At 40.6% G+C, this 26139-nt stretch overlaps 1 protein-coding gene across 1 annotated transcript in view; it reads right to left on the bottom strand.

The window, feature by feature from the left end:
• LOC132395447 (rho GTPase-activating protein 21-like) overlaps window positions 1-26139 on the bottom strand; it is a 197236-nt gene that overhangs the window by 118178 nt on the left and 52919 nt on the right. Inside the window, exon 3 of the mRNA XM_059972072.1 lies at window positions 350-529. Coding sequence (XP_059828055.1) covers window positions 350-529 — 180 coding nt within the window. The remainder of the gene's footprint in view (window positions 1-349; window positions 530-26139) is intronic.

The following is a 26139-nucleotide window of genomic DNA, read 5'->3' as shown; positions in this document are numbered from 1 at the left end:
TTCTTACAAAAGAAAGATAAAATTGAGTCAACTAGAGTTTTTCAGTAGAAATCTTGCTTCTATATAAACTAGGTGGAGTTGCACAAATTTATCATAATAGCTACTTTCTTATTTCTCAGAGTGACAGTGAGGATACAAAACAAATCTTGTATTTGAATAGCTCCAACAGCTTACTCAAAATGTAATAATTTAGTATAATGCTCTACTTGGAAAAGTTGTATATTAGCATATATTAATATATTTTAATTAAACAGTATTAAATACAAAAGGAATTCCCTCAAAATAATTTTTAAGATTGTGAGATTTTAAGACTGCTCAGGAAAACGGACTGCCATTTAAATTTTCTGACCTTCATATTGGTGTGTACAGCTGACTCGGGTGGGTAGACAATGAAGTGCCTCAGCGTGAAGCCAAAACCCTGTGAATTTCGTCGCAGATTAATAGTTTTTGGGCCTGCCCATGAGAACATATCTTCCACCAGTGGCGAGGTGCTCTCGACTTGTCCACGCCCATCCTTCTTATGTTTTCCCTGTGGGAGAAAACACACCAGTTAAGAACTGCTATCCTAAATGAAAATTTCACAATACATTCATTGGTTTTAAGGAAGCATTATACCTTGCCAAAACTATGTAATTACTGCAGATCCCCTCATTTTGAGATGGTGGCAGCAGAGTGCAAATTTGAGAGGTAACATTCCTAGGAATACATATATACAAATATGGAATCCTGTGACAGAATCAGTGAGAACACTGACAAAAACAAAGCACAAACAAAATATCAAAAATACTAAATAATTACTTTGTTCCAGTATTTATCAAGGAAACTGACCATGTGGACGTGAGATCAGAACCCATGATTAGAATTGTGACAGTAACTAAAATAAAACAATAAGGTCCAATGTAAAAACTTCTTACAGTAACAGGATTACACCAGCAAATGTCAACATTTAAAATTAAGTAATATACTGTAGAGGATACACCAGTTAACATAAGTGACAGGAAAAAAAAATGGAGGAATCAATTATTTTGTAATTGTTTTGACTTTGACACAAGAGAGTCTTTTTCTGTTGAACAGTGTCAAAAAAAAACGAAGCCAAATCAAATCCATTGTTATTCAATGTTATAAAACATGAAAACTTCTGGGGGGGGGGAAATAAATTTTACGGGCACATACCTCAGATGAATATACATCAAAGAGAGGCGGAGCTGTTGGAAATAGAGCTGTTTCTGTAGATGCAAGCAAAGAAGTCACCGTTAATGGCACCTAAGGCAACTCCTTTGCGTGCATCTACAGAAACAGCTCTATTTCCATCTTTAATATCTCTATTTTCTCCTTTCAAGGTTCTTTTGAAGACCGTGACCTGAAGTTACACGCTGACTACAGTTCTTTGCAGGAATGGGACCCGCTCTTGGGTTTCCACGATCCAACAGTTGCTGTTCGGCACGCCAAAGCCTCAGCCTAAGTAAGAATCTGGATCAGATTTGGAAGCCTAGGATCTCGGGTCTCTGAAGTCAGGCTGATCAAGGGTCGGTCAGTGTCATGACAGGAGATCCATGTGTCATCGGGGGAGTCAGGATAATTGCTGTGTGCCTGGAGACCCGGGATCACTGCAATTTTCAGGCACAGAGCTCAAAAAAAGCAGCGTAACAGACTTTTAGCATCGTAAACCAGCGAGTTGTTTGTTATGTCTCCCTGCTTGCTAGGAAAATGGAAACACTTCTTCCTTCCTTATTAGGGGGAGAGAGAGAACCTGTGGTATGTCGAATACCTAGTGAATCGCGAAGTCTTTGGAGCAACTGCAAGTCTGTATCTTTGCTAATGCTTTGCTCACGCTTGAGTGTTTGGTGGTGAGTGCCAATGCTTTTTTTTGCCAATGGGGGAAGGGGGACTGCTGCTCGCTGCTGCTTACGCGCGGGGGGTGGGGGGGAGAGCTGGGGATAGACTTTGGGTTTCTAACATTTAACTGTCATTCATTCTTTGGGGCACTCCTTTGTTTTCATGGATGGTTACGAAGAAAAAGCATTTCAGGATGTATATTGTTTACATTTCTCTGACATTAAATTTTACCTTTGAACCTCTGAACATCAAGAATCCGAGGATAAATAAATTTAGTAGTTGCTGTACATGTGTAAGAGGAACAGCAGAATGAAGTGGTACAGAGTGACAGTTGAAAAGTATGGTCCCAATTGGATCAGTGCTGGGTCCATCTTAGTTCACTATTTGTACAGATGATTGACACTATGAAATTAAAAACACATCTAAATTGGCCAATTACACAAATTTCAAAGGGGTGTGGTGGGGTCGGAATGTGGAATGAACCTTAAATGCAGCAAATTAATCATTAATTAACTTGCAAAGTAGCCTCAGAAGTAAACTCATCCAGTGTTTAAAGGGAAATATAACATTGGTTTAAATATACAAGTAGGTGACATATTGGAAAAATTCAGAAAGAACAGACATGCAAAGAAATCTGGAAATACAAATAAAAGTAACTATGCGAGAGGCATCTCTTGGACAGCATGAACTGGATGGCAGAGCTGTCATTAAACTTTTAATGAAATCTTCCTTAAAATTTCTGACCACCTTTTTATTTTAAAAAAAAGCATAAGAAGACACTGGACGGTATACAGGCAGTCCCCGGGTTACGTACAAGTTCCATTCCTGAGTCCGTCTTTAAGTTGGATTTGTACTTAAGTCAGAACAAGTACATCTGGTATTATTTAGCATCAGTTAGTAAAACGTTTGTCTTAGTATATAGTATATATTCTACCTTTCTACGCATATAAAACACTTAAGAAACATATGTATTCCAATAATTAAACCACTGAGTTGCTTAGTAATAATTATAGCTTTCATCGGGGCAGGGCCTTTCACATGTTCCATTATTCTCACTTTATCCGTTATCCTTTAAAATTGTTCCAATCGTTGACCGACTGTAGCCTAACGCTTTTCCAATGACCGATGGCGTTTCATCTCTTTCCAAATGCTTTATTATTTTCACCTTATTTTCCAATCGCGATCATCTCCCGTCAATGGAACAGACGGTGGGTCCCAAACTGCGCCGGCTCCCGAGGTCCACTGGGTCCTGAGGACCACTGTACTGAAGTCTCTGGGTCCAAAACTCCACCGCACTGAGTCAGGCTAAATGGGACAAGTGGGGGCTTGTGCTGGGTTTGGGTACTTGATCCTCCACAATATTCCGCGTGGGAATTTAAACTGAAGGTGGCAGTGTTTTTTCTTATGAGGTCCAATTGCGAGCTCAACATCAACCCAGCATGGATGGTATGGCAGTCACTGGATCTACATCAACCCAGTACGGGAGCGGTCTGTCACTAAATGGAACTCAGGAACCTCCATTTTTGAGCCCGGCGCTGATCTCACAGCACCACCAGCCAACCGGAACCGGTGGGGGGGGGGGGGGTCAGGGTGAATTTTACTAAGAAAAATTTAAGCCAAATACAAAGTTAAACACCCAACACAGTATCAGTGGCAATGACTTAAAATGGCGGACGACGTCCTCCTTCCTTGGTTTGTAAGTATGAGTTGTCCGTAAGTCGGACGTTCGTAACTCAGGGACTGCCTGTACAAAAGATTTCAAAGGCAATCAACAGATATGAGAGACTAAACAGTAGGAAAAGGATTCATTAGCTGGTTTACAATTCCTTTTTCAAAATTATGAATACGTTTTTGGTCAGCAAATACTATTTCCAGCTGAGGCCAAGTGCAAAAAGAAGGCCTTCATTATGACCATCAACAAATGATCAAATAAGAAAATTAGAAACTCAAGATCCAACCATGGACTGCTGTTGCCCTTTAGTTGGTTACTGCTGCTTCCCGCACCCAAGCTCAGCTCATCAATTTCAAATTTGCCTCCAACTTCCACCCTGCCCTCTAATTTACTTGATCTATCTCTGACACCTCTTTACATTTTCTTGATCTCTCTGTCCCCACCTTTGGAGACAGACTATCTACTGATATATTTTATAAACCTATTGACTCTCACAGCTACCTTCACTATATCTCTTCTCAATCTGTCAATTTCTCAATTCCTCTGTCTCCACTTATGTTTGCAGGACGAAGCTTTCCATTTTAGAACATCTGAGATGTCCTCCTTCTTCGAAGAATGGGATTTTCCTTCTACCGCCATAAATGCTGCTCTCACCTGCATCTCCTCCATTTCCCACGCATATACCCTCATTCAATCCTCCCGCTGCCATAACAAGAATAGGGTTTCCTTGTTCTTATTTACAACACTTTACTTACAACTCCGTATTCCATATCCAGCACATTAACTTCCATCATCTACAATGGGATTCTATCCTCACTGTCTGCTTTCCACAGAGACTGCTAAGTGACTCGCTTGTCCACTCTTACTCCCCACTGATCTCCCACCTGGCACATACCTGCAAGCGGGACAAGTGCTGCACCTACCCCTACACCACCTCCCTCCCCACTATTCACGGCTCCAGACAGTCCTCCCAGATGAGTCTGTCAGTGGTCTACCATATCCGCTGCTCCCGGTGTGGCCTTCATCACATCAGTGAGACCAAGCAGACAGAGACACTGCTTCATCAATCATCTCTGCTCCAACAGCACAAAGGTGGGATCTCCCGGTGACCATCCATTTCAATATGACTTTCCATTCCCATTCCAACATGTGGATTCATAATATCCTCCACTGCCACAATGAGGCAACACTCAGGTTGGAGGAGCAACACCTCATTTCTGTCTGGGTAGCCTCCAACCTGATGGTATGAACATCGATCTCCCTAACCTGTGAATTTCTCACTCATCCCCGTTCTATCTTATTCCATTTTCCATTCCAGCTCCCCTCTCACCCCTTCTCTTCTCACCTGCACATCACTCTCTTTTGATGGCTGTCCTCCTTCCTCTTATGTTCCTCTTATGTTCCAATGTCCCCTCAGTTTCCCCATTCTTCAGCCCTTTATCTCTCTTCACACCTATCACCTTATAGCTTCTAATGTCACTCTCACTCGCCCACCTTACCCCTCACCTAGTTTCCCTTATCACCTGCTAACTTATATTCCTCCCCCTCCCACCACCTTTTTTCTAGCTTCTTCCTCCTTCCTATGCAGTCCTGCCAAAGGGCTTGGCCCAAAACATTGTCTACTTATTCCTCTCCATTGAATCTGGCTGACCTGCTGAGTTCCTCCAGAATTGTGTGTATTCCTCAAGATATCTAGCCTCTGCAAAATCTCTTGTGTTTAACAAAATTAAAGGAAGCAACAGACATGAAATGCTGGAAGAACTTAGCAGGTCAGGTAACATCTATGGAAATGAATAAACAGTCGACATTTCAGGCCAAGACCTGTCCTCGGGACGGGAAGGGAAGGAAGAAGATGCCAGAATAAAAAGGTGGGGGGGGGGGGGGGGGAGGGGAAGTGGAACTGGCTCAAAGAAGATAGGTGAAGCCAGGAGGGTGGGAAAGGTAAAGGGCTGGGGAAGAAGGGATCTGATAGGAGAGGAGAGTAGACCATGGAAAAAAGAGAAGGAGCTGCACCGGGGGGTGTGACATAGGCAGATCAGGAGAAGAAGAAAGAGACCATAAAATACAGGGGCAGAATTAGGCTATTTGGCCCACTGAGTCTGCTCCATCATTTTATCATGGCTGATCTAATTTTCCTCTCAGCCTCAATTTCCTGCCTTCTCCCCATATCCCTTCATACCCTGACCAACCAAGAATCTATCAACCTCTGCCTTAAATATATCCAATGACTTGGCCTACACAGTTGCCCATGGCAAAGAATTCCACAGACTCAACACTCTCTGGCTAAAGAAATTCCTCCTCATCACCGTTCTAAAAGGACACCCGTCTATTCTGAGGCTGTGTCCTCTGGTCTGAGACCCTCCCACCATAGGAAACACCTATGTCACAATCTATTCTATCATGGCCTTTCACCATTCAATAGGTTTCAATGAGGTCACCCATTATTCTTCTGAATTCCAGTGAATCCAGGTCGAGAGCCATCAAACGCTCTTCATATGACAAGCCATTCAATCCTGGAATCATTTTTGTGAACTTCCTCTAAACCCTCTCCAGTTTCAGCACATGATTTCTAAGATATAGGGCCTAAAACTGCCTCATTAGTGCTTTATAAAGTCTCAACATTACATCCTTGCTTTTATATTCTACTCCTCTTGAAACGAATGCTAACATTGCATTTGCCTTCCTCACCTGCAAATTAACCTTTAAGGGATTTTACACAAGGACTCCCAAGTTCCTTTGTGCCTCAGTTTTTTTTTGTATTTTCTCTCCAATTAGAAAATAGTCAACCATTTCATTTCTTCTACCAAAGTGCATGATCATACACTTCCCAAAACCATATTCCATCCGCCATTTCTTTGCTTATTCTCCTAAACTGCCAAAGTCTTCTGTAGCCTCTTCACTTCCTCAAACTACCTGCCCCTCCATCTGTCTTCCTATCATCTGCAAACTTTGTAACAAAGCCATCGATTCCATCAGCCAAATCATTGACTTATAATGTAGAACGAATCAGCCACAACACAGAGCCCTGTGGAACACCAGTTGGCCAGAGTGGTGCATAGAAGGAGGAACGGGGAGGAGAATAAAATTACCAGAAGGAGATATCGGTGTTCATGCCATCAGGTTGGAGGCTACCCAGGCAGAATATGAGGAGTTCCTCCTCCACCCTGAAAGTGGCCTCATCAGAACAAAAGAGGAGGCCATGGACCAATGCTGGAATGGAAATGGGGATAGGAATTAAAATGGTTGGCCACTGGGAAGTTCCATTCTAGGTGGCTAGAGCAGTGGTGCTCGACAAAGTGGTCAGTTTATGTTGGGCTTCGGGAATGTAGAGGAGACTGCATCAGGAGCACCGGATACAGTAGACAATCCCAAAAGATTTGCAGCTGCAGTGCTACCTCACTTGGAAGGACTGTTTGGGGCCTTGAATGGAGGTAAGGGAGGAAGAAGATGGGCAGGCGTAGCATTTTGGCCACTTGCAGGGGTGTGTGCCAGGAGAGAGATTAATGGGGAGGGAGGAATGGTCAAGGGAATCATGGAGGGTGGGGAGAGTGGTGGTGGTGTGTGTAGGGGGGGGGGAGGTAAAGATATGTTTGGTGGTAGGGTCTTGTTAAAGATGGCAGAAGTTGTGGAGAACAATGTGTTGAATGTGGAGGTAGGTGAAAACAAAAAGAATGTTAACCTTATTAAGAAGGGGGGGGGGAATTCCCCCAGTCTGTCCAACCTTGTTATACCAGATGCCCTCTAATTGGGGCAACATCCTGGTAAACCTCATCTACATCCTCTCCAACCTCTCAATATCCTTCCTATAATGTAGATACCACCGTATCTATTTGTAACGCCTATTTTAAGGAGCTATGGACTTGCACCCCAGGATCCCAGTGCATAATCAAAATCTAGAAAACAATGTGCATTCTCATTTTTTTTTAAAATCAAGCCTAGTCCAATGCAAACGCTTTAGAAAGAAAATAAAAATGATATGCTCTTTTTTTTAAATATATGCTATGTTTTCTAATACAACATCACAAATTTTAATATCCTGATGTTCCTGTATTCAATTGTTTTCTGACACATTTAAGCTATTTTGATAGAATAGATTGAATGAGACAAGATGTCAGTTCCTTGACATACATTCTAGTAGAAGCAATTACTGAAGCACATTAGTGACAACAACATCCCCATTACATTATCTCAAATTCTGGGACCAACAGTAATTCCACACTTAAAAATTTCATCATTCATATCATGGTTCATTAACAACACAGAAAGAACAATTTATTTTATTAGGTACATAAATGCATAGAGCTTAAGATCTGGGGATCTGAGCATCTTTGAACTAACTGTGATGAATAATGCGTTCTGCACATATTTCCAGTCCTTGTATCCAGGCCAGCAACTGGGCTTCATCCTGCTACAAAGTACGTAAAATATTCCTAAAAACAGCAGGAATGAGTGGTCATGGCTGAAGTGACAACCTCACAGACAAGTGATCCATTAAAACTTAGCCCAAACGTGACAGCAGAAACACCGATCTAACCACATAACACTATGCCTCCACACAAACTTCAAGGCATCATCTTGAAGAGAAGCTGCATTTAATCTCTGGCAGGGCATTGGTCTGGCTAAGGGAAATAAAATAAAACTGATGACAGCATCAGTTCCTAAAGTCATATGAAAGAAAAGGAACCAGCAACAACAAAAACACTGCATACTAACAGAAACAAATCACATTTACTGCTAAGTTTTCTTTACTTTATTTCAAAGGCCTAAAGAGAAAATCACCTTCATTTCAAAAAGTCACTAATATGCTTTATTTAACTGAGGTATGCTTTATAAGTAAATTTCTGCTGAAAGACCAAAACTCAGTGCTTAACATTTTTGCCAAATACCTTTTAACAAAATCAAATTTGCACTGTGAAAATCCCCACAAAGAAGTGCATGGAAATAAAAATCAAAATTACCCAAATTACTCACAGAAGTGAATAAGCTCTATTTAGTAAACAACACACACACACACACACACAAAATGCTGGAAGAACTCAGCAGGTCAGACAGCATTTATGGAGTGAAATAAACAGGCGGCTTTCGGACTAAGTCCTGACCTGCTGAGTTGCTCAAACAATTTGTGTTTTTTCCCCCCCAAGATTCACAGCTTTTGCAGAATCTCTTGTGTACATTAAAAATTACAAGAAACTAAACTTGTGTTTTGGAGGATATTGTGGATGAAAAACAACCCAGGATCAAATTAGCTCTATTCAATGGAACAATAGAAGAAATGGTAGAAATGGAACAATGAGGGCTGAGCCACAACAATCAGCAACACAGAAACCATTCAAAATACATCATTAAGCATACTGAGTCTTGCAAACTGGATAAAGAACAACACAGGATTCCTTTTGTGGCTTTTGGCTAGAACTATATTTGTCCTATGATTATTTGTGAATTACAGAATTTCACAAGGCAATGATAGAAAGAACCTAATGCTCAAACACAAGAAAATCTACAAATACGGGGAAATCCAAAGCGACACACACAAAATACTGAAGGAACTCAGCAGGTCACACAGTACCTATGGAAAAGAATAAACAGTTGACATTTTGGGCTGAGACCCTTCTTCAGGATCAAGAAGGACAGGGGAAAATACCAGATTAAAAAGGTAGGGGGAAGGGTTAGCAGGCAAGCTGGAAGGTGATAGGTGAAGCCAGGTGGGTGAGAAAGTTCAAAGGATGGAGAAGAAAGAATCTGATAGGAGAGGAGGATGGACAATAGGAGAAAAGGGAAAAAGAAGTACGGGTGTACTAAGTACTTAGGCCGCTTGCATAGATAAGTGCCTGGAGGGATTATTGGGGAGGGAGGAAGGAAGTGGGGAGGTAAAGATATGTTTTGGAGATGCTAGAAGTTGAGGAGAATAACATATTGGATGTGCATGTTGATGGGGTAGTAGGCGAGGACAAGAAGGCCTCTATCATTATTATGTGGTGGGAAGATGCAGTGAGTGCGGTGTACAGGAAATGGAGATGTGAATGAGAGCAGCATCAATAGTAGTAGAAGGGAAACCACATTCTTTAAAGGAGGAGGACATCCTGATTTCCTGAAATGGAAAGCCACATCCTGGCACCAGATGCAGCAGTTGCAAAAAAACTGAGATGAGGGAATAGCATTTTTACAGGAGATAAGATGGGAAGAGGTGCAGTCGTGAAACCATGGGAATCAGTAGGTTTATAAAAGATGTTGGATGACAGCTTGGCTCCAGAGATGGAGACAAAGAGATCAAGAAAGGGGAGGGAGGGTCAGAGTTGGATCAAGTGAATTTAAGGGCAGGGTGGAAGTTAGAGTCAAAGTTAATTAAATTGATGAGCTCAGCATGGGTATATGAAGTAGCGCCAATGCAATCATCAATGTAGCGGAGGAAGAGTTGGGGAGTATAACCAGGGAAGGCTTCCAACCCAGAACGCTTCCTCTATTCCCCACTCTGTGACTTTTCACTTCTCACTTGCCTACTACTTCCCCTTGGATCCCCTCTTTCTTCCCTTTCTCCTACTGTCTACTCTCCTCTCCTCACAGATTCTTTCTTCAGCCCCTGACTTTTCCCACCCAGCTGGCTTCACCTATCACCTACCAACCAACCTTCTTCCCTTCCCGCATTTTTTTATTCTGGCATTATCCCTCTTCCTTCTCTGCCCTGAAGAAGCATGTTGGCTCAAAACGTTAACTGTTTACACCTTTCCATAGATGCTGCCTGACCTGCTGAGTTCCTCCAGCATTTTGTGTGTGCTGCCCTGGAATCAAATTCTGAAAGATTAAGCCAATTAGGCCTACTAAACTCAGTATTATTTTTAAATATACTTCTTTTATTGTCTTTTTCACATATATTCGCAACACTTTATGCCAATTCATTCCAGGTCATAACCAACTGCATTAAAAAAATTTCCACCTCCCTTTACTTCTTTTGCTGATTACCTTTTATCTATCCTATTTTATCTGAGCCTCCTCCTGATCCAATAACACTCTTGCAGACCCAAGTTTTGACACTGGCATTAAATCTCCCATTGTCCTTTTCTGTTCGACAATACCAGTTCTTTTCATTTCTCCCATGTAAATGAACAATGTAATTGAAGCCATCCTAATAAAGCTCATCTATATTGTCTACAAAGTTTCAGAACGATGCCTAGAATTGTGTTAAATGTTTAGTCTAGGTGAAGCCTGTTCAAAGAATATCTTCTTTTCTTTTCTATTCCTGTTTAAAGCAAAGTTTGTCTTTTTTGGATGTTGGCTTGCATATGTTGTCATAAACATGAAATCAGACCTTTGAGCCCATCAAGCTTGCGCTGACCGTCAAGAAATCATTACACCAATCCTACGTTAATCTTATTTTATTCCCATCAACTTTGACTAGATTTATAGCGGCCAATTTTCCTACCAACCAGGAAGTATTTGGTATGTCAGCAGGAACCTAGCCAATCACAAGGAGAATGTCCAATCTCTACTCATACAGAGCTGAGGATGAATATGGGTTACTGGAGCTCTGAAGCAGTATTCTGCTACTTGCCCCATTGTGCTGTTCCACTTGACTGCTTCCTTTTAAAAAATTTGTATTGGTAAACCCGCAAGCCTCTCTCTTTCAGCATAGCTTAGTTTTTTTATTACATCACAAACTTAATATACACAATCACTCATCAAAAAGTCTAGAGCATTGGTCAGAACACACAAGTATGAATTGCAGTGAAGCAGTTTGAAAATTCAACTCATGAAATTTTTTTAAAAATCCAAAATACCAACACCAGTATGGTCACCATGAAGTAACCAGATCTGTCATATAAAAACTCACCTTGTTCACTAACATTCTGGAAAAGAAGTCTGTGAATCTAGACCCACAGCAGTACTGCGGATTTTTAAGTGTCACTTCACTTCAGGCAAAAGGATTGGGACAATAAATGTTTGTTTGACCAGTAAGGTTTATGTCCCATGAATCAATGAATAAAAAAAAGGCTAAAACCACTTTACTTGCCAGGTAACTCAGTTGAGCCTTATCCTGTACTTAACCTTGTATGCTTTCTGGCAGCAATCAATGACATAACAAGAGGGAAGGGCAAATTCTGATTCTATAAAAAGGAATGAAATCTAGCACATGCACATTAAGGATAAAATATAGGATATCCTTCTCTTTACAATACTAAGGCACATATGGCAATACACTATCAAAGCGTTAATTATTAACATTTAGTTAAACTGCATTTTTGATTAGCCAGCACCTGCTGACTGTTATTACTTCATTTGTACAATATCAATTAGTCAAACAACTTTACACGTCTTATGAAAAATAAAATTACACCTTTAAGCACTTGAACTGCAATGTAATATTGTAAATAAATAACTAAAATTCTCCCTCTTGAAAAATATTTTAACTGAATTCCACTGAAGAGTTCTTAAAATAAGAATTTAAATATCTTTGTTTATTTATTTGTTTGAGTGCTAAATATCTTTGTATATTCCTTAGAGTTTAGAAAACTGATGGATGATCAAATCAAAGCATAAAAAAAATCTCAAACAAAGGGACTTAGTTGCAAAGGGGTGATATGTTGAGCACAGATCTTTGGAGTACTCTACCTTTCTGCATTAAGGAGACTGTATCACTGTAAGTACATAAGAGGGAAGATGCATAAATCTATGAAAGATCATGGAATTGGTGCCAGGTCAAATTCACACATAAAGGGAGTTGAGGCCTGGGGTAGACCAGCCATAATAATATTGAATGGCAAGACAGACGTGAGGGAGATGGTGGCCTCCTCCCATTCTCACTCCTTGAATGCTTCCATCATTTCTTTTCAATTAAGATTTCCAGTATCATTTGCCAATTATAAAATGTCATTTTTAAATCCTTGCATTATGCTTCCAAAACATAATGGTATGGAATTATGGAAATTGATAGTATAATGACATGGCCATTCAGTCCACTGAGGCAATGCTATTAATATATTGTTATTCAGACCAAAAGATCTTCTGGTTCTCATATAGTGGCACTGCATATTATTTAAAAAGTACATTTGTTTTACAAATGTGTTGAGGGATTGTCCTTTATCAACCAGCAAAACGTTCTAGATTCTATTCCTTCTAAACCTACATAAATCCATTTTCCATGGTTGTTGATCTGTCATTTTATTTTCTGCTTTTCCATCAAAAATGGAATTCAGACTCATTGCAATATAAAATGTCTTTTACAATATTAGTTAAAACAAGGGAAATCAGATCATCCTGCTTCACCCCTTTCAGCATAGGGATGGGCCCCATTTGGTTTTGTCATTCTCAATATGACTATCAGAGTTGGTACGCAGATCAGCAATTAAGTCCACAAAATGGGCTTCACCCTCAATTAACCTAAACTTTAATAATAAGCTTATGGCTGACAAAGTCAAAGGCCTCAGGTACATCCTCCTCAAATGCATTTCTCCGTGTTCAAAATTCTTACAAACAAGAAAAAAAATCTGCAGATGCTGGAAATCAGCGTAATACACACAATATCCTAGAAGAACTTAGCAGGCCAGGCAGCATTTATGGAAAAGAGTAAACAAATTGGCCATCACCAACTATATGGAATCAGTGGAAATAGGAACAGTACTGAAGCATGAAATGTAGATGATAAGTCATCAAACTTAGAAAGCAGGCATAGGAAGTCATAAAACAATGCCCTGAATACATGTGATATGTAATGAATTAGAAAATTATTTAAAATAATAGATGATTGAAATAAGAACAGTAAAGAGTTAGCTAGGATTTAAAAGCATATTAAGATTGCCAAGATAGTAAATTTTAAAAACACACTTGATAATATCAAGGATATTAGAGGCTGAGAATTAGGACAAGAAAACTATGCGAGATGAGAAATCACATAAAGCATCTGGAAGAGTGCAGGCTTGGTCTAGCATGAGTTGTTGACTTTCAATAACACTCTGGTGTGCAATGTATTTTTAGGGCATACAAAGAGATAGATTTACAATTCAATAAATCCAGATTCACTTGTGTTCCAAGCCATTAAGAACATATTAAGTTTCTTCTCTTTAAATAAAGCCAAACACTTCAGTTTACTTTGAGGGCAAACAGTTAACACTTTCCCAGATCATAAAGACATTCTCTTCTCACTACTGCCATCAGGGAGGTGGTACTGGGGCCTCAGGTCCCATGGCACCAGGTTCAGGAACAGTTATAACCCTTCAACCATTAGGCTCTTGAACCAGAGAGGATAACTTCACTCACTCCAACAATGAACTGACTATGGACTCACTTTAAGGACTCTACAATACATGTTCGATATTTATTGCTTATGTTTTTATATTTGTACAGTTTTTTTGCCTTTTGCACATTGGTTCTTTGCCCATCTGTCGTCTGAATGTCCTCAAGAAAATGAATCTCAGCGTAGTATATTGTGACATATTTACTTTGTACTTAAACATGGGCACTTCCCCTTTCAATAACCATGGTACTTCAAGTGCATATGCATATGCCCATCTCTAGCAAAAGCAAAAAAAAAACTGGGAGGTAACTAAGGTAATAATGGTGAGATCTGACGACTATACTGTTACCATAGAAAAGAGAAGTTTCAATATGGAGGTAGATTGGGAAATTCAACTTGGTACTGGATCCCAAGAGAGGCAATTTGTAGAATACTTATGAAATGACTTTTTAAGAGCAGCTTGTGATTGAGCTCATGAGGGAAAAGGCAATTTTGGATTGGATTTTGTGTAATGAATCAGATTTGATTAGGACGTTTAAGGTAAAGGAACCCTTAGGGGACCAGTGATGATAATAGAATTCACTCTGCAGTTTGAGAGGGAGAAACTAAAATCAGATGCATCAATATTTACCAGTAGAGTATAGGGAACTACAGAGGCATGAGAGATGAACTGATTGGAAGGGGACACTAGCAGAGATGACGACAGAACATCAATGACTGAAATTTCTGGGAGCAATTGAGAAGGCACTGGATAAACACAAGAAGAAGTACTCTAAAGGGAGGATGAAGCAACTGTGGTTGACACGTGAAGTCAAAGACAACGTTAAAAAAGAGCTAAAATTAATGGGAAGCTAGAGAATTGGTAAGCTTTTAACAAACAACAAAAAAAGCAATAAGGAAAGAAAATACAAAATATGAAGATAAGCTAGCCAATAATATAAAAGAGGATATTATTTTTCAGATATATAAAACAGTCAAAGATTGGTGAGAGTGGATTTTAGACCACAGGAAAATTACACTGGAGAGGTAGTAATGGCGGTTGGGGGGGGGGGGGGGGGAGAGGAACAAAGGAACAGCAGACAAACATGATATGCATTTTGCATCCGTTTTCACTGTGTAAGACATCATGCCAGAAATTTGAGTGTGTCAGGGGGCAAAAGAGAGTGTAGTTACCATTACTAAGGAGAAGGTGCTTTTGAAGCTGAAAGGTCTAAAGGTAGATAAGTCATCTGAACCAGATGGCCTACACCCCAGGGTTCTGAAAAAGGTAGCTGAGAAGACTGTGGAGACATTAGTCGTGATCTTTCAAGAATCACTAGGTTCTGGAATGATTCCAGAGGACTGGAAAATTGAAAATATTGCCCCACTCTTCAAGAAGGGAGGGAGGCAAAAGATAGGGAATTATAGGCCAGCCAGCCTGACTTCATTGGTTGGTAAAGTGCTCCATTATGAAGGATGAGTTTTCAGGACACTTGGAGGCACATGATAAAATACGCCAAAGTCAGCTCGATTTCCTTAAGGAAAAATCCTGCCTGGTCAATCTGTTGCAATTCTTTGAGGAAATAACAGGCATGATAGACAAAGGAGAGTCAGTGGATGTTGCTTGCTTGGATTTTCAGACGGCTATTGATAAGGTGCTGCACATGAGGCTCTACGCAACTTAAGAGCCATGGTGTTACAGGAAAAATACTAAATAGAAAATTGAAATAGAAAATAGAAAATTGGTTGAATGGCAGTAAATAAAAAGTGGGACTAAAGGAGGTCTTTTCTTGTTGGCTGTCATTAGCTAGTGGTGTTCTACAAGGTTCTGTGTTGGGAACACATCTTTTCACATTATACTGTATGTCAATGATTTGGATGATGGAATTGATGATACAAAGATAGGTGGAGGAGCAGGTACTGCTGATGAAGCAGAGAGTCGGCAGAAGGACTTGGACTGATTGGGAGAATGTGCAAGGAAATTGCAGATCAGATGGACTATAGTGCATGAAAATGTATGGTCATGCACTTTGGTAGAAGGAATAAAAGCATAGACTATTTTCTAAACAGAAAGAAAATTCAGAAATCAGAGGTGCAAAGGGACTTGGGAGTCCTTGTGTAGGATTCCTTAAAGGGTAACTTAACATTCATTTTGAGAAGTCTGGAGTATGAAAGCAAGGATGCAATGCTGAGGCTTTATAAGGCATTAGACTACATATGGAAAATTGTGAACAGTGCTGGCATTAGACAGGGTCCAGAGGAGATTCATGAGGATTACCCCGGGAATGAAAGTGTTAGTGTATGATGAGCGTTCCATGGCTTTTGGCAAGTACTCGCTGGAGTTTAGAAGAATGAGGGGATATTTCATTGAAACCTACTGAATGCAGAAGACCTAGACACAGTGGATATGGAAAGGTTGTTTCCTTTAGTGGGGAGTCTAGGTCCAAAGGGCGCAGCCTCAGAAATGACAGACATCCCTTTAGAACAGGAGGAGGGAGGAATTTCTTTAGCCAGAGGATGGTGTATCTATGAAATTCATTGCCACAGATGGCAATGGAGGACAAATCATTGAGTATATTAAAGCAGAGATTAATAGACTCTTGGTTAGTAAGGGCATCAAAGGTTAAGGGGAGAAGGCAGGAGAATGGGGTCAAGAAGGATAATATATCAGCGATTATGGATTGGCGGAGCAGACTCATTCAGCTGAATGACCTAATTCCGCTCCCTTATCTTACAGTCTTCTTTTAAGTACCATCCTTGAAAATTCAAGAGCTTTTATGGAGCCTCCACAGTCCTCCTCCTGGACATCATACAATTCTTATGGATGATATTAAAGTCACCCTTTGAAAGAATTTCATCTGCTCCAAGAAAGAGTTGTTGTTATGGCGAGCAGCCAAGCAGGGCAGAATTAACTTCAAGGTCTTCAGTGGAGGCCAGATGAACATTATGTGGCCAGGTATGGCCTATAGACCATATGTTGCTCAGATTGTTATAATGGCCAACCAGAAAATCACTTCCAAGGTCAGAATTGAAAGCTCAGGAGTTCCTGTAACACACCATGTTAAACTTATCAGCAACTACTTTGTAAATTAGGAAGATGGATATCAAGAAGTTGAATATTTTTAAAAAAGTGTTCAAGTTAAGTGTTTACGCCATTCATATATGTGCAGAAATATAAGATGATGAGAAATAAAATCAAATGCATTACATAAGAGGGACCCTTGATATTAATAGATATTTCACAGCATAGTGTACAACAGCAAAGCAAGTTTTCAGGGAAAACATAACCAAGGAGACAAAGCATAGAGTCATAGACACACGTGGGAGTCTGTGACATGTGGTGTTCCACAGGAATCTGCAATGGAAATCTTTGCTGTGATGGATGTGTGAGTAAGTCTGTAAATGAAACAAAGATTGGTGGTGGTGTGGATCGTGTAGAAAACTGCCAAATGATACAGCAGGATACAAATCAGCTACAAATATAAATGGAAAAATGGCGGACAGAGTTTAATATGGGGAAAATGAGAGGTGCTGAACATTTGAGGCAAATGTGAGGTAACTGAATGCAAAGAGGAAATATATTCAAAATGTCAGGACACTTAACTGTATTGATGTACAGAGGATCATGGGGTCTACATCTATAGCTTCATGAAAGTGACTGCACAAGTTGAAAACAAAGGCATATGCCATGCTTGAACTTATTAGCTGAGGCAGAGTTCAAGAATCAGGAAGTTATATCGCAGCATAATAAAGCCATGTTTAGAGCAGTGCATTCAATTCTGGTTGCCCCATTTTCTGAAGGATATGGATACTTTGGAAAGGGTGAAGAACTGTTCACTAGAATGCTGCCTGAATTAGAGGACCAATGTCAAAGGAAAAGTTGGACAAACTTTCTCTGGAATGACAGAGGCTAAAGGGAGACCTCACTGTAAGATACACATACACGTACACACACGCAAATAGTTTCTAACGTCATTTGCGTGCACTTGTGTGACCATTAGACATTACACTGTGCCTACAGCAAACCTTTTTTTGAAATAGCGTCAGTTGCATGTGTTTGTGTTCAAAAGGCAGTGTTTTTTGTCACTGGTAGTTGGTGAGAAATGAGTAGTTAGAACATTTGGAACTGTTTTGCTCACTGGGGTTTCAAACATTCAGGCCTGGAAATACAAGGAAGGGCTAGGAGTAAAAATGAAATGATTTCACTATTTCAACAAGTTAGGAACTACAAAGAAACTACCAGGATATATACAGTGGCATGCAAAAGTTTGGGCACCCTGGTCAAAATTTCTGTTACTGTGAATAGCTAAGTGAGTAAAAGATTACCTGATTTCCAAAAGGCATAAAGTTAAAGATGACACATTTCTTTAATATTTTAAGCAAGATTACCTTTTTATTTCAATCTTTTACAGTTTCAAAATAACAAAAAAGGAAAAGGGCCCAAAGCAAAAGTTTGGGCACCCTGCATGGTCAGTACGCTTTGGCAAGTATCACACCTTGTAAATGCTTTCTGTAGCTAGCTAACAGTCTTTCAATTCTTGTTTGGGGGATTTTCACCCATTCTTCCTTGCAAAAGGCTTCTAGTTCTGTGAGATTCTTGGGCTGCCTTGCATGCACTGCTCTTTTGGAGGTCTATCCACAGATTTTCGATGATTTTTAGGTTGGGGGCACTGTGAGGGCCATGGCAGAACCTTCAGCTTGCGCTTCTTGAGGTAGTCCATTGTGGATTTTGAGGTGTGTTTGGGATCATTATCCTGTTGTAGAAGCCATCCTGTTTTCATCTTCAGCTTTTTTACATGGTTGTTTCCAGAATTTGCTGGTATTTAATTGAATTCATTTTTCCCTCTACCAGTGAAATGTTTCCTGTGCCACTAGCTGCAACACAAGCCCAAAGCATGATCGATCCACCCCCATGCTCAACAGTTGGAGAAGTGTTCTTTTCATGAAATTCTGCACCCTTTTTTCTCCAAACATACCTTTACTCATTGTGGCCAAAAAGTTCTATTTTAACTTCATCAGTCCACACGACTTGTTTCCAAAATGCATCAGGCTTGTTTAGATGTTCCTTTGCAAACTTCTGATGCTGACTTTTGTGGTGAGGATGCAAGAAAGGTTTCCTTCTGATGATTCTTCATGAAGGTCATATTTATGCAGGTGTCGCTGCACAGTAGAACAGTGCACAATCACTCCAGAGTCTGCTAAATCTTCCTGAAGGTCTTCTGCAGTCAAACAGGGGTTTTGATTTGTCTTTCTAGCAATCCTGCAAGCAATTCTCTCAGAAAGTTTTCTTGGTCTTCCAGACCTCATCTTGACCTCCACCATTCCTGTTAACTACCATTTCTTAATTACATTACGAACTCAAGAAACAGCTACCTGAAAACACTTTGCTATCTTCTTATAGCCTTCTCCTTCTTTGTGGGCATCATTTATTTTAATTTTCAGAGTGCAAGCAGCTGCTTAGAGGAGCCCATGGCTGCTGATTGTTGGGACAAAGTTTGAGGAGTCAGAATATTTATAAAGCTTTGAAATTTGCATCACCTGGCCTTTCCTAACGATGACTGTGAACAAGCCATAGCCCTAGCAAGCTAATTAAGATTTGAGACCTTGGTAAAAGTAAAACCCCAAATTTCTTGGGGTGCCCAAACTTTTGCATGGTGCACTTTTCCTTTTTACCCCCCACTCTAATATTGTACAAAACAAAACTATTACATTAACTTTGCTTAAAATGTTGAAAAGAATGGTTCATCTTTATGACTTTTGGAGATCAGCTCATCTTCTACTCACTTAACTGTTCACAATAACAGAAGTTTTGACCGGGGGTGCCCAAACTTTTGCATGCCACTGTACATATGCAATGGATTCCAGCTCACTGGGATACATTGGGACCAGTATATTTTGGCCCAATTAACCAGTTGCAACAGTTAGCTGAAGTTTCATGAAAATTGTATAAAAAAGCCATTTAATTGAATAACAAACTATGCATCGAATCTAAATATAGAACAAATTAGAACACTAATAGTATGACAACCATACTATAAAACTGTAGTTTCTAACAGTTATCAATGGAGGACTTCATCCAGAGTGCACGGCTAAGTCCTTCTGATTGACTGTAAATGAACAAAATCCACTTACACTTAGTATAGATAATGCTATCATACAATGCTTTTGATGGTTACATCCCCCAAATCTTAATTTTCATTGTGACATTCATGACAATTGTTAATAGCTTCAAATTCTTCAGAGATCCTAACTGCTCGAAATAGTAAAATCATTTCATCTTCACTCCTGGTCATTTCTTGCATTTTCAAGCCTGATCAGATCAAACTCCATTGAGCAAAACAATTTTAACTTGTCTTACGGCTTATTTCTTGATGACTATCAGTGATAAAAATCACTGCTTTTTTGACATAAACATAGGTAACTGATGGTATTTAAAATCTGTTCGTTTTAAGAGGTGTACACAACTGACGCTAGTTAGAAACTTTGGCGACACTCTCCAGTCCCAAATAAACAAAGGGAATCCTGGCTATTTTCTCATTTAGATTTTGTTCTTTAAGATTTGTTCCAAATAAGTTGCTGCCCCAATTACCGTAAATTCCAGACTATAAGCCGCTACTTTTTTCCCACGCTTTGAACACTGCAGCAACACTGCGGCCTATACTACGGTGCGGCTAATGCATGTTTTTTTTTCATGCCGCCAAAAACATTTTGCCTCGTAACAGTAGACTGTTATGAATCCCGTAACTGGAGAACTTACCAGCAAAGATAGAGAGGTCCGTTGAAGTCTGATGTCACTATTTTCAAACGTTTTATTTATAAAGGGACACAAAAGTAGGGTTAATACATACATTCAGATAGTGCACTTCGTCAACACTCAATCTAAAGCGCGGGTATAGTAATAATCATCATTAAGTGAGCTCTGCTGTTGTCTAGGGGTTAATAGATTGTCCGTTGGAAATATAAAAGTCACTCAGAAGGTCTGCAAGCCTCAGCCCTTTGAAAATCGCTGGGTTTCACGTGGGGCGACCGAGAGAGAGAGATTGGGGGAGAAGAGAAAGAGCTTGCCGAGTCTTGATGAATCTTCCGTGAAATCAGGGGAGCGTTGGTTTCCTCGCCCCGATGTTAGTTAAAAGCGATTTCCTGTGATTCCAGCACAAATTCCAATCCCGGAATCTAACGCACGTAGCTTCCTTCAGAATGGCTTCCCGCTGCTGCGGGAACACTCTCTCGTGTCTTCTTGGTGCGTCTGAGGGGGCTGTCCCCCTGAGACTCTCCTTTATACTTCCTCACGGGGTCACAGGTGTCAATCAGGTTGGGATGATGCAATCTCTCTCTCTCTCAACCAGCCCACCTTGCCCGAGGGCTTTTCACGTGGTCTCCATGAGACAATAGTCGCTGTCGTCCCGGGTGGGACGTGCAATTTGGCACGTTTCTCTCTCTCTCTCCTACTGGGTCTACTGACCCCCCCCCCTTCGACGGGTGCTCTTGCGATTCTCACAAAGGAGGGGGCTGGGATCATAGCAAGACCAATACAATTGATGAGTAGTTCACAGAGGTCCAGTGAAATTGTACGATAAATCAAGCGCACTTTCACAATTAAATTATTGTAAATCAGTCATTTGTACTCACCCTCATCAACATGGAAAACACTCAAAGAAAAGCATATGATGCAGCTTTTAAGTTAAAGGCGATCAATAACTTTTCCTGGTAGGCTGCAGTATATATATTTTTTTACCAGTCGTTAGGAGATATTGGAATGTTGTTCATGCACTGTTCAGTAAAAAAGTATACGCAACGTAATTTGTGTGTTACCGATACGTATGTATATTTAAAAGTAGCTGTGTTACAGGCACTGTTCGAAAAAAAGCATTTGCAATATGTATTTGTTTATGTTACCATACGGATTTAATTAAAAGTTAAAAAATCCTCACGTGTAATATCTTTCTGTGTAAATATCTCATATTACAACGTGGGACACCTGCGGCTTAAAATCCGGTGCGGCCTGTACAAGTACAAAATTGATTTTCTTTCTAAAATTAGAGCGTGCGGCTTTTAATCAGGTGCGCTCTGTAGTCCGGAATCTACGGTAATCGAAGGCCCAATTAACTGGAACCTGCTCTGTGTGCGCACATGTACTCAAGGCTGCTCTCTTCTCCCAGCCCCTTGGATATCCTGACCTCTTGAAAACACTAACTAGAACATGTTCAAGGAGGCAGCTACCTACAATCAATACATTAACATTGATGTATATGCAGGATCTCTGACTGGCTATATGTAGAAGTGCACTGAGGATGTCACCATTATTAGACACAACTCTGTGAGAACAAATCAGAAGCCATGGTTCACAGCAGCGGTCCAGACACTGCTGGGAGATCAGGATGCTACCTTCAGTTCAGGGGCTGAGACGGCTCTCAGGTCAGCAGGAGCTTTGCTTTCCCATAGTATCAGGAAGGCAATACGGTATTATTCACAAATAATATACAGCAATTTCTGAGACGAGGTACATGTGGCAGGGCATTCAGACTATAACGGACTACAAGTCCACCTTGTGCTTCCTGATAGGCTGAAAGGCTCTTAGGCATAGTTTGATGCATGGAACAATGTGCCAGCAAGTGAGGGTCCCTCCCCTTCAAGATGCAGGCACTCTGGCTGCACCTGACATGAAGAAGACTCTAACAAGGGTAAACCCATGTAAAGCTGCGGGCCTTGATAACATATCTGGTCAAGTACTGAGGGACTTTCCAGACCAGTTAACAGAGGTTCTCACAGACATCATCATCATCTCTCTGCCTGAATTCACTGTCACCACCCTGGTCTCATCCAGTATGAAGCGCCATTAGTGTTATACTGTTTACTTTTTAATTCCTGTTGTAAATAAATACACATAATAAGCTGCATTTATGGTAATATTACTCGGTGTTGTGTGAGTTATGGTATATATACTGTGTTGTGCACCTTGATCTGGAGGAACGTTGCTTTGTGTGGTGGTATTCATGTATACTAGTGGAATGACAATGCACTTGGAAAGTGCTGCTGGGGTGGTAGTGGAGGCAGAAATGATCGAGGCTCTTAGACAATAATAGGCAGAGAGTAAAAGGATATGGACATATACTGGCAGGATGGATTAGTGCAATTAGGCGTCATTAGCTTAATTAATTTTAGACAAGATTATGGGCCAAATGGTCTGCGTCTGTTCTGTGTTCTTAACATTTCCACTAATCCCATTTTTTCCTCATTTTTTTTTAAATCAACTCTTCCTAATTCAACCTGCCACTCATATGTATTAGGAGACTGACTACAGTAGCTGATGAATGTCACAATCATAACCAGCACATTTTTGGCAGGTAGGAGAAAACCCATACAGTCACAGGAAGAAAATGTGTAACCTCCAAAGACCATTAAAGGCCATAATTTAATCCAGATCTCTGGAATGGTAAAGCACTAGTACCAATCATCGTGCCACTATGCTGCCCCAGGTCAATAATTTAACTGATGTGTTTCCACCACAGGGTTCAGGGATAGATGTGACAATGAATCCCTACAAAGTGAAGTAACCTCTGGGATTGTTTTCTTAAACACATAATAATGAAAGCAAAAAAGTATGATTTAATTCACTTATGATATTAAAAGATACAACAACCGATTCTCAGTATCAGGGCAGACTATACAAAAACAGTACATTGAATTTTTAAGCAAAATACTCAAAGGTAATACTTGCAAATTGAAGAAGCATTCTTCAGTTTCTAATCAACAATTAACATCCTTTATTAACTTAAGCCTCAACGCTCTGAAACATTCAATGTTTTTCACCACAGGCACTACGTGACTGGTTGATTATTTTAAATATTTTTGGATTTTAGTTCACATCTGTGAAATTTAGCTTTAATATTAAAGATCTTAATTAAGAAAAAGATGGTAAATGACATGATACCCTTTGAAACAACACCACACTATAAGACTTTGCTTAGTGAAATGGACTCCAAGCAGGAACTAATTGGCTTAGTGATGTTTTGGCATGTTCTGTTGCTATGAGTTGGCACTCCATAAATCAAGCTCTCTTAAACAATTGAAAATTAACCAGTTTTGCTGCTCCATCCTGTTCGAAATGACATTCTCTAATTTGGGTCAAAATCACATTATCCAAAATAAACATGTCTTGTTAAAATCTGTGCTTGGGTTAGGAGGTCATTGGCTCAATGACTTTCAGAGTAATTATTGATGCTCACCATCAAATTCAGGAAACTATAGTCTGTAATTAAACTCAGAAATATACCTAAGGACAGAACTTATGCTGCACAGTTTCACTTCCAACGTAGAAAGAATAGTGAAACAAAAGTTTGATAACAGGATTAAACTCTAAAAATACAAATTTGGAATTATTCAGCAGAATAATGCACTTATGGAAGTAACTCACCCATAACCATTCAAAAATACAGTTGTTTACTCAAGTTTTGGAATGGATAAACTATATGTAATTGCTTTGAACTCAATCAATGCTAAAATAAGAATGGGCAAGGGAATCAAGGAGAGTAGAGATGTATTTTATGGTGGGATCCATTTGCAAATGGTGGAGGTTGCAGAGAATGACGTGCTGGATGCAGAGGCTCATGGGATGGTATTTGAGGACAAAAGGAACTCTATAATTGTTAATGTGTCTGAAAATGTAGAGAACGTGGATGTCCAGGAAATAGAGGAGATGCGGATGAGGGCAGCACCAATGGTAGAGGGAGGGAAATCCTGTTCTTTGAAGAAAGAGGACATCTCTGATGTTCTGGAAAGGAAAGCCTCGTCCTGGAAACAGATGTAATAGAGACGAAGGAACTGAGAAAACAGAATAGCATTGTTACAGGATGAGGTATAGTCGAGACAGCCTAGGGAGTCAGTAGATTTATAAAAGATATTAGCCAAGTTTGTCTCCAGAGATGGAGCCAGAGAAATCAAGAAAGGGGAGGGAGGTGTCAGAAATATCTTACTACTAAACACATTGCTAGCTCCCTCCAGCTTTCCGTGGAGATCATTCCCTCCATGATTCTCTTGTTGATTTCCAACCCCAGCACTTACCCCTGCAAGCGGCCAGTGCTGCACCTGCCCATTCACTTCCTCCTTCACCTCCATTCAGGACCCCAAACAGTCCTTCCAAGTGAGGCAACACTTCACCTGTGAATCTGCTGGCGTCATATATTGTATCCAGTGCTCCAGATGAGGCATCTTCTACAGTGGTGAGTCTCTTCTTAAATTGGGGAACAGCTTCATTGAGCATCTCCACTCCACCCACCAAAAAGTGGAACTTCCCGGTGGCCCAATATTGTAATTCTGATGGCCTCCTCTGCTGCCACAATGAGGTCACCCTCAGGCTAGAGGAGCAACACCTTATATTCCATCTGGGTAGCCTCCAACCTGATGGCATGAATATTGACTTCTCCTTCTGGTAAAAAGAATCCCTCCCCCTTCCCCTTCTTCTATTCCCCATTCTGGCCTTGTGCCTCTTCTCACCTTCTCTGGTCCCCTTCTCCTTCCCTTTCTCCTATGGTCCACTCTCCTCTCCTACCAGATTCCTTCCTCTCTAGCCCTTTGCCTTTTCCACCCTCCTGGCTTCATCTATCACCTTCTAGCTATCCTTCTTCACCTCCCCCACCTTCTTTATTCTGGAATCTTCCCCCCCTCTTCTTTTCGAGCCCTAAAAAAGGGTCTTGGTCCAAAACATAAACTGCTTATTCATTTCCATAGGTGCTGCCTGCCCTGCTGATTTCCTTTAGCATTTTGTGTGTGTTGCTTTGGATTACCAGCAACTGCAGAATTTCCTGTGTTTATGAAATGCTTGAAATACTTAGCAGGTCAGGCTAACCTCCTACAGGTGTGACTTAAACTAATGAGTATTTCCAGAATTTTCTGATTTTTTGCATTACTAGGGTTCCTAACTTGGGTAATGAACTGGGAAGGAAAATGGAAAATATCCTACCTCAAACTGGTAGGAAACAGCAGGTGACAATGGAAGGTTGACTCTCTGATTAGAAGCCCATTACTAATGCTAGTATTACTAATGGTAATACTAATTACCATCCCTCCCATCCCTCCCCACAGACCTCCCTCCAGGCACTCATCCCTGCAAATGGAAGAAGTGCTACACCTGCCCCCACACTTCTTCCCTCACCACCATCCCAGGCCCCAGAGAGTCCTTTCAGGTGAGGCACCACTTCACCTGCGAGTCAACTGGGGTGATATACTGTATCCGGTGCTCCTGATGTGGCCATTTATACATTGGGGAGACCCGCCACAGACTGAGAGACCGTTTCGCCAAACACTGGCGCTCGATCCTCCAGCAGTGGCGGGATCTCCCTGTGGCCACATACTTCAATTCCACAGACCACTCCCACTCCGACATGTCTGTCCATGGCCTCCTCTACCGTCAAGATGAGGTCACACGCAG

This window comes from Hypanus sabinus, chromosome 6 (genome assembly GCF_030144855.1).
Source record: "Hypanus sabinus isolate sHypSab1 chromosome 6, sHypSab1.hap1, whole genome shotgun sequence".
Taxonomy (NCBI): Eukaryota; Metazoa; Chordata; class Chondrichthyes; order Myliobatiformes; family Dasyatidae; genus Hypanus; species Hypanus sabinus.
This window is presented reverse-complemented; position numbering and strand designations above follow the sequence as displayed.